The following is a 12752-nucleotide window of genomic DNA, read 5'->3' on the forward strand; positions in this document are numbered from 1 at the left end:
GTCTTACAAAGTTAATTTCCACGTGTACTAATGTGATTCTGGACTTTATATTTCAGGATTATAGTGTCACCTATGGCCATTGCCCAGAAATCACAGTCTACACAAGCTGCTGCTTCTTCCCAAGTGCAGCTCAACTCCCTGCCCTATGGGCAGAGAACAAGAAGTCTCTCCTTAGCATGTTGGTGGAGGTGAGCTTGTTTTGAGTTGTTTGTTTCCCCTGATACTGAGGATCAAACTCATGCATGCTAGGCTTCATCATAGGAGTGTATTCAATGAAAACCTTTATTAAAACATTATTTTTTAAATGTATATAGAAAGAAGAATTTTGTTCTTTTGTGTGTGAGAGAGAGGCAGAGAAAGAGAGAGAGAGACAGAGAAAGAGAGAGTTCTTATGTGTTTATGCTGTTCACACATGGGCCATCACATGTGCACATGTCTAAGGTTGAGGTTACTTTCCACTATACATGCTAATACACATGTCTCAATGGACCCAGACCTCACTAATCTGGCTAGCCAACTTGCCCCAGTGTTCTCTATCTCTGCCTCCTAAACACTGGATTACAGGTGGCCTGACATGCTCACCTAGCCTTTTACATGCGTTATAGGGATCTAAGCTCCAGTCCTCACACTGGGGTGGAAAGCACTTTCTCCTCTGAGCCAACTCCTTAGTCTGAGGTTTAATCATTTTGTTGCCAAAGTAGATGCCATAGATGCCATACACGCACATATCCTGAATCTGCTGAAATTGGGAGCTTCTTGTTCTGCAAGCTCAATATCACACAGTTAGTCAGTGTTGAAGACTAGCTAATACATTAGGCTTTCATTGTATCAGAGTTCTTATCTCTGACTCTGACTCAGAAGCACTGACTGATTAGCAGGTGTAGTCAGAGTCACTGGGGACACTATAATACCCCATCAAACCCTGGGGTGGTTTTTGTTTGTTTGTTTGTTTGTTTTTTGAGACAAGGCTTGTTAATTTGATGATAGTGGCCTTGAACTCCGTTTCCCCACATATACCTCCTACGTAGCTAGGACTATAGGATGTGTCCTACATGGAACTACAAGCTTTTGTTGTTTTGTGTAGGGTGTGTGTATGTGCACACACGTGTGTTTGGTTGATTTTGATCAAGCCTCAAGCTATTGCCTGTAAAATATCTGCTGACATTGTGAAAATTATGTTTGTTTGTTTGTTTTTTTCAGGTCCACAAAGGAGTCCATGGCTTAGTAAAAGACAAGACCGGTAAACCAATCTCTAAAGCAGTCATTGTACTCAATGAAGGGATAAAAGTATACACAAAAGAGGGGGGGTACTTCCATGTGCTTTTAGCTCCTGGGGTCCATAACATCAATGCCATTGCTGATGGATACCAGCAACAGCATTCACAGGTAAGAAACTCAAGTTGGATCTGATGAGTGCTTGTTGTTATTAACACTTGCACCTTGTTTTGAAACTCTTGTTAGGAAGCAAGAAGCAAAAAGTATGCCCACCTCTTGATTACAGAATCTATTCTCTTTCTGTTGCTAAAAGGTATCTTTCTGTTCCTCAGCAACAAAAGAACAGCTTGCATCTGTATAGTGTAGATGACACTTGCCTACCTTCTTGGTTTGCTTTAGAGGCCCAAGGCATTTAGTGAAACAGGGCTGCAGGATCCTATAAGTGGCTTTTGCAAATTTAATTTTAACATTTGATGTGTATGGATATTTGCTTTATGGTCTGTACACCATTCACATGCAGTTGTCAGCAGAGGCCAGGAGAGGGTTCAGATTTCTGGATTCCCTTGAACTAGAGTTATGGATAGTTATGAGCCACTGTGTGTATGCTTGCAACCAAACCTGGGTCCTCTGGAAGAGCATCCAGTGCTCTTCACAGCAGAGCAACTCAGCAGCCGCAGAAGTGACTTTTTATGATTCTTAAACTTTATCCTTTCAGGTCTTTGTGCATCATGATGCAGCCAGTTCTGTGGTAATAGTCTTTGATACAGATAACAGGATATTTGGTTTGCCAAGGGAACTCGTTGTAACTGTGTCAGGTAAAGATTTTCAGTTTTTAAATACTTGACATTAAAACCAGTTCTGCTATTTTGAGAGTGGCTCGCCTCCACAAACACCTGTAGCTAACTGCTTTTCCCCTAGAGTCCACTTATCTAAAGCTTATCTGCTTGGTTTTCCCAAGCTGCTGCTCTGTATGTTCTTCTGACTTGCCCCTAACATTTTCAGGTCCATCCTCAAATTCTTCTCTCCTGAGAGACATGTTTGTATCTGCCCAGTGTATTGTCTACATCTAATGTCCCCACCAAAACAAAGCTCCAGACAACAGAGTTGATCTGCATCCCCAGATCCTAGAGCCATAGTTGGCACAAATGGGTCTTACTGAATAATGTTGAACAAGCAAGTGTTACTTTATATCAAGATCATACTGGTTGCTAGAATTTACTCCTTGGTTTTTCAAGGTCCAGGAAAGAGGAAATGTTTCCCTGCCAGGGTTAATTTGTGCCATTGTTTGAATTTCTTAAAAGTTAAGGGGAAAATATGTGGAAAAAGCCATGTTCCAGTGTACTGTGTCTGTTTGACACAATGAACTTCCATTCATTTCTCAGTGTAACTTGAACTTAAAGCAAAAACCCAAGCTGTATTGCTGGTGCAGAAACCCAAGCTGTATTGCTGGTGCAGAAACCCAAGCTGTATTGCTGGTGTAGGGGTCTCAGTTGAAAATGGTACCTTGGAAGCATGGTGTAGTCACAGAGCCCTTGTAGGATGCTTACCATTCTCCTTGAACCTGGCAAAATACAAAGAAGTTGGTGGTTAAAGCCATAGGAGTCAGGATTCAGCCATGGTTTAAGTCTAGCTTTCCCAGCTATTAGCTGCTGTGCACTCAGATTTTATTTCATGTCTGTTTTTTTGTTTTTTTGTTTTGTTTTGTTTTTTGCTAAGGCTATTGTTTTGCTAATCTTGTATACAAATTTAAAATAAAAAAGAGCTTAAGGCAGAAGGATTACTGCAAGTTAGAGGCCAGTCAGGACTATACTAGTCTCAGCTAGCCTGAGATACAGTAAGACCCAGGATGGATGGATGGATGGATGGCAGCAAGATGGCTTAGTAGGTAGTAACATCTTGCTACATAAGCCTGATGACCTAAGTTCAATCCCTGAAGCCCACAAGTAGAAAGAGAACCAATGTTTACAAGTTGTCCTCTGAACTCTGTATGCATGCATATGTGCACACAAAAGGTATAAATTTCTAAAAATGTAATTTAAGCCGGGCATTGGTGGCGCACACCTTTAATCCCAGCACTTGGGAGGCAGAGGCAGGCGGATTTCTTGAGTTGAAAGCCAGCCTAGTCTACAGAGTGAGTTCTAGGACAGCCAGGGCTACACAGAGAAGAGAAACCCTGTCTCAAAAAAACAAAAACAAAACCAAAAAAAAAGTAATTTAAACATCTTTAAGTAAAAATTAAAAAAAAAAAAAGAAAGAAGAAAGAAATAACAGTCTGGGGAACTAGGAGTGCAGTCCAGTGATAGAGAGCTTACCCTAGGATCAATTCCCAGCATAAGAAAAAGACAAGGAACAGAGGGAGGGAGGGAGGGAGGGAGGGAGAGAGGGAGGGAGAGAGAGAGAGAGAGAGAGAGAGAGAGAGAGAGAGAGAGAGAGAGAGATCGATCTTGGGAAATAACCCTAAAGCAATTAAAAATTACTGGGTCCTGAGTTCTGCTGGCTGGCTTATGGATTTCTCCCATTGTGGTACAGTAGGTGTGCTGCCTCTAAATGACCAGGTTGTGTGTGGTGAGGTGCTAGAGATTGGGCTCCGGGCTTCTTGCCTGCCAGGTCTACCACAGGGGATCCTCTCCAGACCATTAAATCGCTCTTAATTGCGTGGAATTAAAGTAAATGACATATTATTAAAAGTGCCATCAGAGGTAGTTGCTTGTTAACACTCCCATGTGGTTTTGCCGGACAGGAGCCACCATGTCAGCACTGATCCTAACGGCTTGCATCATTTGGTGCATCTGCTCCATCAAGTCTAACAGACACAAAGATGGCTTCCACCGGCTGCGGCAGCATCATGACGAATATGAAGACGAGATTCGCATGATGTCAACTGGCTCTAAGAAGTCCCTCCTAAGCCATGAATTCCAGGATGAAACGGACACAGAGGAGGAAACATTATATTCTAGCAAACATTGAAAAGCATGGTTTGTGTAGCTCCCTGCATAAGTACCAGGCAAAATGACAGCTCCTCTTGGGAGACACTGCAGTAAGAAGAGAGATGCCTTCCTCCTTCAAAGAGCTTTGGGAAGTTAGCCTGCTAAATCCAGACTCTCTGAATGTCACAGGCAGCTTCGAGCTTCCCTTCCTTAAAGTACTCTTAACTTTTTCTTTTAAAAAAAATCTGATTTCTATTTATGCAGCAGAATATGGGACAGCCACTTTGTTTCCCTTTTTAATTTAAGATGAGCTGTTCAGAGATTCTGAGAAGCAGCAGAAAGCCATCTAGTAGGTGTTGTATTCTGCACATCAGGCATTTACTAGTGGCTTTAGTTTTGTTCTCTTTAATTTAAAGGCCAAAAGAATCCAGAAACATTAAGGCAGGGACACCAGTCAAACTCTGACATAAAGCTTTAAAAACTCGAGATTTTCTCCATCTACTGAGGAGTTCTCTTCTCCAGTTAGCAAATAGCTGGGGCTTCTCTTATTCAGGTTTAATGGAGGATGGATGATTCTTAAACATATTTGACATTAGGAAATGGAATAAATGGGCTTCCGTATTTGTCTTTCTACCTGTTTCCAAACTGGATCAGAACTGGTGGGCTGTGCTTTAAGCAGGATTTTACTACCTCTCTTTTAAGGTTTAGCAAGGTTCTAAATATCCTCATCCTAAAGGAGAGCTCACTGGCTTTGCTGTGGAGGCACCAGACGTCCCGTGAGTAGAGGTGAAAGGGAGATGGAACAGAAGCAAGGACATTGTCTTATGTTGGTAAAACCCATAGGTGCTGCTGCTTTATCTGTGAAGCACTCATCCTCCTAGGAGTGCCTGTTCCTTAGCATTTCCTACATCTCGGCCCCTTCTGTGTGTACACCTGCGGTTTCCATACGACCCCACACCTGAAGGTTCTGAATTCTACTGCTGAAACCATCTAGAAGTATAAGAAACCTACTTGCACATTCTTAATACACTTGGATCCAAAATGTCTACACTTGATGCTCCAGCCCAAGCCTTCACCCTGTGATGGCGTACTGTCATGGAAATACTGTGGCCTCTGCATATAGACCTCTGCAAGTAATTCGGTTCTTTGTCCTAATGATTCCTTTGACAGTCTTTTCTCTTTCTCTCTCTTTTTCTTTTTCTTTTCTTCTTCTTTTTTTTTTTTTTGATAAAGCAATTATGTTAAAATTTTCAGTTCTAAGCTCTGAAATATGGCTCTTTCCATGTAAATGTCAACTGAAGGACTGCCACGTGATAGAACATTGGTGTGAAGGTGTCCCCTTCAGTGCCAGTCAGGCAGAGACCTAAGAGATTGGCATTTTATTGTGTGTGTCTGCTGTTCAGTGGGATGATGCTTTTTGTGAGTGCGAGTCTTACCAATGACGTAACAGTTTAATATCTTTGAATGTTTTAATGGCCAAGTTGCTGCTGAACTTGTAGTAAATCAGGGGATCACAAAAGTAGCTCTTACCTTTCCAGACTGTATTCATACCATTGCTGTATCAGTTACCCCAGAGGCTCAGCTCACCCAGGTCACTCAGCCACACTTGGTGAGGAGTGCACCCAAGTGGCTGTATAAAGTTGAGATCTTGGTTAATGGAAGGGACTAATGAGATCATGATATCTGTTAGCCATGGTCACTTAGGTGGCTTAGGTCCAGCTGTTCTGGAATCTGTCCTGGCAACAGCATATCTGAATCCTTGTTTCGCTTCGTGAACAGAACAGTTTGCGGCAGTTAACGCTGATGAAGAAGAGCCCGACTCCATTTCTTCCAGTAACACTTTGTTTTCCTAAATGATGTGTATTGTTCTGTTTCAGCTTTATTTTTAAAAGTGCCAAGTCAGAAAACCAACAAGTGGCCTGTGGCTGTGCTTGGGACAACTAGAAACCAATTTCATGTGACAGTCTTCTCTTTACTAGAGTTCACTAATGGATACTTTCCACTTGTTCTCTGAAATTAAGTGTGTCTTTAATAGTACATCTCACCGGTTATAGGCCATGCCTTGGTCACAGGCCACGCCTTCTTAAGTATGTATGAAGCATTTTTAGAGATGAATATATATATAGTTCTCTTAGTCATCTTTTCCTGAAATGAAACCCAAATTCTGTTCTAAGTTTTGAGTCTTTATGAACTTCTAATGTACTAAGGTGGAAAATCAGGCCTCCCCAGCCTCTGTCACCTATGAACATGAATGTACAAGACCCATGACTACAAGACTTTGCTCTTAGCCCAGCCTTCTGAAACCGATCTAATCTCACACTACTTCAGCAGCCGAGGGCATTGAAGCCATACAGGGAGGGCAGTGCATGCCTCCAGTGTTTCTCCTGAAGACCTTCTGTTTCTTCAGAGTCCTGGACTCAAGTGTCACAGTATTAGGAAGTTTGCCCCAGTCTGAGATGTGCCTTTCCTTTGCTCACAAGACGTTGCTTTGTCCTGGTGATGAGTTTATAAGCCTTCTTCCCTCTCTGCAATGTGGTGGATAGGAGGTGATCACAGTGTCTGCCTGTGCGGATGCACTCGTGCTGATAGAGTTTGCTCAGATGATCTCAAGTAACTACACCAGCTTTGGTGTGGCAGTGAACTCTGGATGGTGCTGGGATCTGATCCAGTGGAGAACACTTGCCATTCTCACTGGAAGAGAATTGGCTTTGGGACTCTTAGCTTCAAGGAAGGAAACATTGTATGTTTTGGCTCAGTGTGCTTGACTGGTTAATCTTTGATAATTTCATCTGAATGAGATTTGCTGAATTAGTGAAAATTGAATTTAAAACTAATTATGAGTGAAAAATAAAAGGGTAGTGCTTATGTGTGAACTCGCTGCGTTTTTGAGCTAGCACCACCAGGAACCACACCTCGCTACTCCATTTATTCCCACCTGCTCCCAGCATTAAAGAGGTTTACTGTCTGCCAGACTCACATTTGTGCCAGGTTCTGTCCCTGCTCTCTCAGATGCTGCTTGGCTGTGAACACGTCATGGTGTCCTGCAGTGTAGGTCTCTGGTGGATTGTTTTATAGTAGCACCCAAATATTTTCCCCCAAATTTTTCCTTTGTTGTTATTACTAAAATCCCACTAATGGTTAAATATTCAATGATCTTTCAGTCCAGCTGCTTGCTGGTAACCGTAGGTTTCTGGTTTGTTTCAATTAGAACAGTTTTGGGGAGGGGTGAGCAGGACCTTGGATTGATGTCAATTTGGGTTTCTAGTTTTTTGAAGAAAACCCTCCCAAATAAACTTTTCCTTTATACTTGGAAAAGCTTCATTAATAGTTCTACCTAACTCTCAGAATATTATCCTGGTTGATTTTGAAATTTGAAAGTAGGTTACCATTTTGAGGCATTTGGATAAAAATTATGTAAATACAGACAATTACTATGTTTATAAATGGCATAAGATGAATGTACTAGCTACATTCTATGCTGCAGATTTCTTTGGAGGTATGACATGATATTTCTTTATGTTCCTTTTACCTTTTTTTTTTTTTTTCCCAGAATCCTTCCTCAGATCCAAAACACTCCACGGCTATTTACATGACATAACACCCATTCATCTTAAGTGCTTCAGTCTTTTGTTTTATTTCATGCACTGTGCCTTCAAAATGAAATTTTAAAAGGGACTTTAAGAGAATTGAGTAGTAGTTTTAAAAAGTTAATCTGTGTAATTTATGTGAAATTAACTGTAATGAGGTCCTTTGTTTTTTATATGTAAACAGATCTACTAATCCTGTATAAAAGTTATTTTATGATGTTTGTCTTTCTTTGTGTGTTGTCTCATAAGCTTTATTCAAAAACAGAAGACCAAAGAAGGTTACTACTCTAATCCTGAAAGTTTTAAGCTTAGTTTTTCTACCTAACTTGAGAAAATAGTACCAAAGGCAGGATACAGGGAGCTACCTATAAAGTGTTCCCATCTTTATGAATTGACTAACAAAAGGTTTTGTTTCAGAAGTGACTGTTTACATAGCAGCCACAACTGAGTAGCTCACCCAGAATGGTGCCTTCAGAAGCACCACACATAGTAGCAACACAGGGCCTACCGCCGCACCACCCACTTCACAGGTATTCTGTGTGCTACCTTTTAGATCAGGAAAGTCTGAGAGGCTTATAGACCCATGTTACGTTTGTTCATTAAAATTATGGTCCTTGTTCCAGGTGAAGCACAGTTAGAATAATCTATCCTGGCATCTTAGGCATTGCAGTGATGAATTCGGTGTCCCCCTGTCACTTAACAAGTTTCCCCAATATTGCTGCTCTGATGGGTTGGGAGTGAATGTAGAGCTATAGAAACACGGGCTGTGCTGACAGGGAGCTCGTAGTCCAGACTGGAGGAACAGAAACAGCAGTGAACTGTGCTTCAGCCACATTTTACCTCTCTCAGAAGTCTCCTGAAGAAGTTCTGAGAGGTTTCAGTCTGGCCTAGTGTGCGATGACAGATGTCATTTGTAATGTGACCTTGAGTTGCAAGAATCTCAGAACAGGCTCAGCATCTCTGTCTCGTGTGTTAAGGAACCGACTGGAAGAGAATAGAGGTGGCTTGATGAGACAGTCACATGGTATTAGGTCCAAGCAGAGTACATGGAGTAGCTGTTGCTGGTGTCATTTTCCTTCCTTTGTGTTTCCTGGTCTGCTTAGTGGTACGTTGTCAGTCATCTACAGAGAGATCTCTTAGAGGCCATCTTTTCTTTCTTTTTTTTTTTTTTTTTGGTTTTTCGAGACAGGGTTTCTCTGTGTAGCCCTGGCTGTCCTGGAACTCACTCTGTAGACCACTCACTCTGTAGACCAGGCTGGCCTCGAACTCAGAAATCCGCCTGCCTCTGCCTCCCAAGTGCTGGGATTAAAGGCGTGCGCCACCACCGCCCGGCCCATCTTTTCAATTTAGAAGATACTTAGATAAGAAAACTTCCTGGAACTCTCTTCCACTGTGTGGTTCAGTAGATTGTCTGAAGTATGACAAGAGTTTTAATTTTCCAGATGCTTCATACTTGTTAGGTGAGATTAGACTGTATCCATGTTACTTTTGTAGAGGCTTTTTTTTAACTGTTGGAAACCCCGTCCTGAGTTTTACCACTTTTTCATGCCTGAATCCAGGCGTCTTTTGGTTGTTTTTATAAACATAATCATTGTGCTCAGTTTTTCGGATGTCTGGGAATCGTTACCGTCAATGTAAATGCCATAGCCACTGCTCATATTCATCACAGTTATGAATAAATGCCAGCATGCGGGTCTGCATGTCTCAGTCTCACTGGCATTCAAAATGCCAGCTCTAATTCTGACTCTCTGTTATTCACTACAAACGTTAAATAACTTTGCTTTAGTGACCCAGAACTTAAGACCTTAGCAATGGAATCTGATAAAAGCATTACCCAGTAATGGGTTACAGCAAGCATGCCACTTGATTAGTGCTTTTGGCTAGGGTCAGATGGTATGTCCTGTTACTGTGTAACAATGTAGGTGAAATGAGCAAGAATGAGAGGTTGGCCTCAGCTAGTAGAGTAGAATTAAGGGGGGGGAGGGGGCGGTTAAGAGGACAGTGCAGTTTGTGCAGTTTTGAGTCGATCCTGGAAGAAGGCTGAAGATAAAACATATAAGTTTCAAATTTAGATTGAAGGAAGTATGGTAATTACAAATGACAGTATAGCTGGGCAAGGCTCACCCCTTTAACCCCAGCACTCAGGAGGTAAAGACAGGCATAAGTTCCAGGCTAGCCTGTGTTCCATAGTAAGATCCCCTATCTCCAAAGGTGGGCTCAGGGTTAGTATGGATATCTCAACTTTTAGCAAAAACTGTACTCAATAGAAGAATATGAAGAGATCAAGATAAAGTCAAAGCTGTGGTGGAAAATAAGAGCAATAATTGTAGAAAATTTTAACATAACGTTTAGAAACAGTATAGAATAAGCACCTTGTTGATGATGTGTATTTGTAGTCTGAGATTGTCATTGAGGTTGAGCCAAAATGAAAGAGGTATGAGGAAAGTTTAGGGTGCTAGATCTAATGCTAGGGCGTAGCCCAGTGATAAAGCAGTGGCCTACAATGCACGGGGCCCAGGGTTCATGGTTCAGACCTGAGCACCACCTGTTAGAACTCGAAGTATTTTCCATGACTACAGCATCAGTACACACTGTCATCTGTGATGGTCAAATCATTTCTGAAAGAGCCCAGCATCAACCAGGATTTTGACTTAGGGTCTGAAAAGACACAAGGAACCTAAAATTGATCTTAAAGACAGCGTATAAAATGAATGTATGTATGGGCAGGTTGTGGAGATGGCTGAATTAGAGGCCGCTAAATTTTTGAAAATAACTTTGGGAGAGTTTCAGCTATATGAAGTTGCCAAGAGAACACAGAGTTGACTGCTGAATTTATTGTGGAGGATATGGGTGGTGGGATACAAGGAAGGGCTGTGTACAGTTTTCTATTTAACAGGACTCGAATGGGGTGAATTTGAGAAGGAAGGAACTGAACATAGCAAATAGGATGCCTAGAGCCTGGCCAGCCATGTGGAACTCGGGTTCTGTGCAAGGTGTCGCCATCACAGAGGCAGAGGGAACTTCACAACTTTCCCACCACCATAAAGACAAATAGAAAAGCTTCTGTTAGTTTCAGGTGTTGGAATTATCAAATGCTGTAAATCAAAAAAACAAAGGACAGCCAATGGAGACTATTGCAGGAAACCGTCAAATACGAGACTTCTGAAAACAAAAGATACAAAAATAAAATTAGAGTTGTTTTGGCCAAAAGACAGACATATAGACATTCTTAGGAATTGAATTTAACTCATTATATACTCTGGAAGTCTACTTTAAAAGTGCTGGCTAATACCTAAGAGATTCCAACACAGGGTATATAACATTCTTCAAGGATGAAGAGGGACTTGGAGATAGCTGGAAACACCATTAGCATTAGACTAGCAGTCTCCCAGTATTCCATTACAGAATAATGCAAAACAGAAAAGGGGTGGGCATAGTGGCACACACCTGTGATCTCAGCCATCCAATGCAAGGAAGCAGGAGGACCTCTAATTTCGAGGCCAGCCTGGGCTACATAGCAAGAACCTGTCTCAAAGGGGGAAAAAGTGTATATAGAAACCATATACTCTTGATACAATTTGAAAGTAGAGAATGTTAGAATCAAATGTAATAAAATGAGAACAATAACACCACCCCCTACCCTCCCCATCCCCAGTCCCACCACCAGACTGAAAAGCAAACTACAGGGAAGATGAGAGGCGTGTCAGCAAACAGATGTGACACTCCAGTGTTTTATCTAGAACTACTTCCAGGAAGACAAGCCTGCTGCCGTCTGAAGGGTTTCACGGGGTACACGAATCAAACATCCAATGCTTATCCATTACAACAGAATTTATTTGAAAACAGTTCTTTGTTGCACATAATTTCACCATTAAAGATGCAAACGCTTATATGCTAAGTGAGCCAAACATGCTAGTTTGTGTTTACCCTAACATGGCTGAACATGTGCTACTGAGACATGGCATCCATCATCGGCACTTCTTGGTTTCACAGTCATCAGCGCTGAGACTGCTGCTTGGAGCCATTTCAGAAGTTGAGAGGTCTTTCCTAATTTCAAGCCAAGAGTCACTGAGCAAATTTTTTATGAAACCCATCAGCCACTTAAACAGCAGTTTTTAAAAATCAAACATTCTAACACATCGCAACCCAAATAATTGTATACTTACATGAGGAATGACAATAGGGAAAAAAATCAAGTCTGTCGATTCTATAATTAAGCCATTTTTTAAAAAGGCAGGAAACTTTGTACAGTAAAAAACATGACACTTTCTAATACAAACAGTTTCAAATCTGAGCTGGGTATTGCTGGTCACACTTGTTGCCCTTGTGTTGTATGACATCGTGTACAGTGTGAGGTGTGGGTCATATGCTCAGAAACAAAACTGCAGTGAAATATTCTGAGAAAAGATGGACAAGCACAGCCAGATACCTTGGAATCACTGCACATTTGATTTTGAATTAGTTCTTGGTGATGGCATATTCAGAAACCTTTTTTCACTGCCAAATTTATAAAAGTGCGGTTACTGGGCACCGTGTAGAAGCACCACAAACTGGATAAGAAGAAAAAGAATTTTCAAAAGAAACAATTCTACTCAGTGGATAATAATCACCCAACTATCCAGAGCTTTAACTTCTTAAAAGTTGTAACTACAAGACAGCATTCTACCAAAGTTACCTATCAAAAGAAAAACCAAAGGAAGGCTGCATCAGGTTAAGACCTGTAATTCCCACAAGTTAGAAAATTAAGGCAGGAGGATCACTGCAAATTTGAGGCCAGCCTAGGCTACATACATACCTCAAGGACCCCTAAACTACACATTAGAAAATGCATCTCAAAATTTTAAAAAATGGGCGTGAGGATGGGAGTAAGGAATGTCAGAGAGAGAGAGAGAGAGAGAGAGAGAGAGAGAGAGAGAGAGAGAGAGAGAGAGAGAGACCGAGAGAGAGAGACCGAGAGACCGAGAGACCATAGCTACCTGAATGTGTGAAGCCAAAGAAACCTGTGTGTTGTGGGACATGAGCA

The 12752-nt window shown here is 41.5% G+C and overlaps 1 protein-coding gene across 1 annotated transcript in view; it reads left to right on the forward strand.

Annotated features, from left to right (window-relative positions):
* Positions 1 to 7946, forward strand: part of Cpd (carboxypeptidase D) — a 67110-nt gene extending 59164 nt beyond the window's left edge. The window contains exons 18-21 of the mRNA XM_034504955.2: positions 57 to 188; positions 1201 to 1386; positions 1931 to 2030; positions 3956 to 7946. Coding sequence (XP_034360846.1) covers positions 57 to 188; positions 1201 to 1386; positions 1931 to 2030; positions 3956 to 4182 — 645 coding nt within the window. The 3' untranslated portion in view covers positions 4183 to 7946. The remainder of the gene's footprint in view (positions 1 to 56; positions 189 to 1200; positions 1387 to 1930; positions 2031 to 3955) is intronic.
* Positions 7947 to 12752: the final 4806 nt, after the last annotated feature.

The sequence above is a fragment of the Arvicanthis niloticus genome, chromosome 6, assembly GCF_011762505.2.
Source record: "Arvicanthis niloticus isolate mArvNil1 chromosome 6, mArvNil1.pat.X, whole genome shotgun sequence".
Classification (NCBI taxonomy): Eukaryota; Metazoa; Chordata; class Mammalia; order Rodentia; family Muridae; genus Arvicanthis; species Arvicanthis niloticus.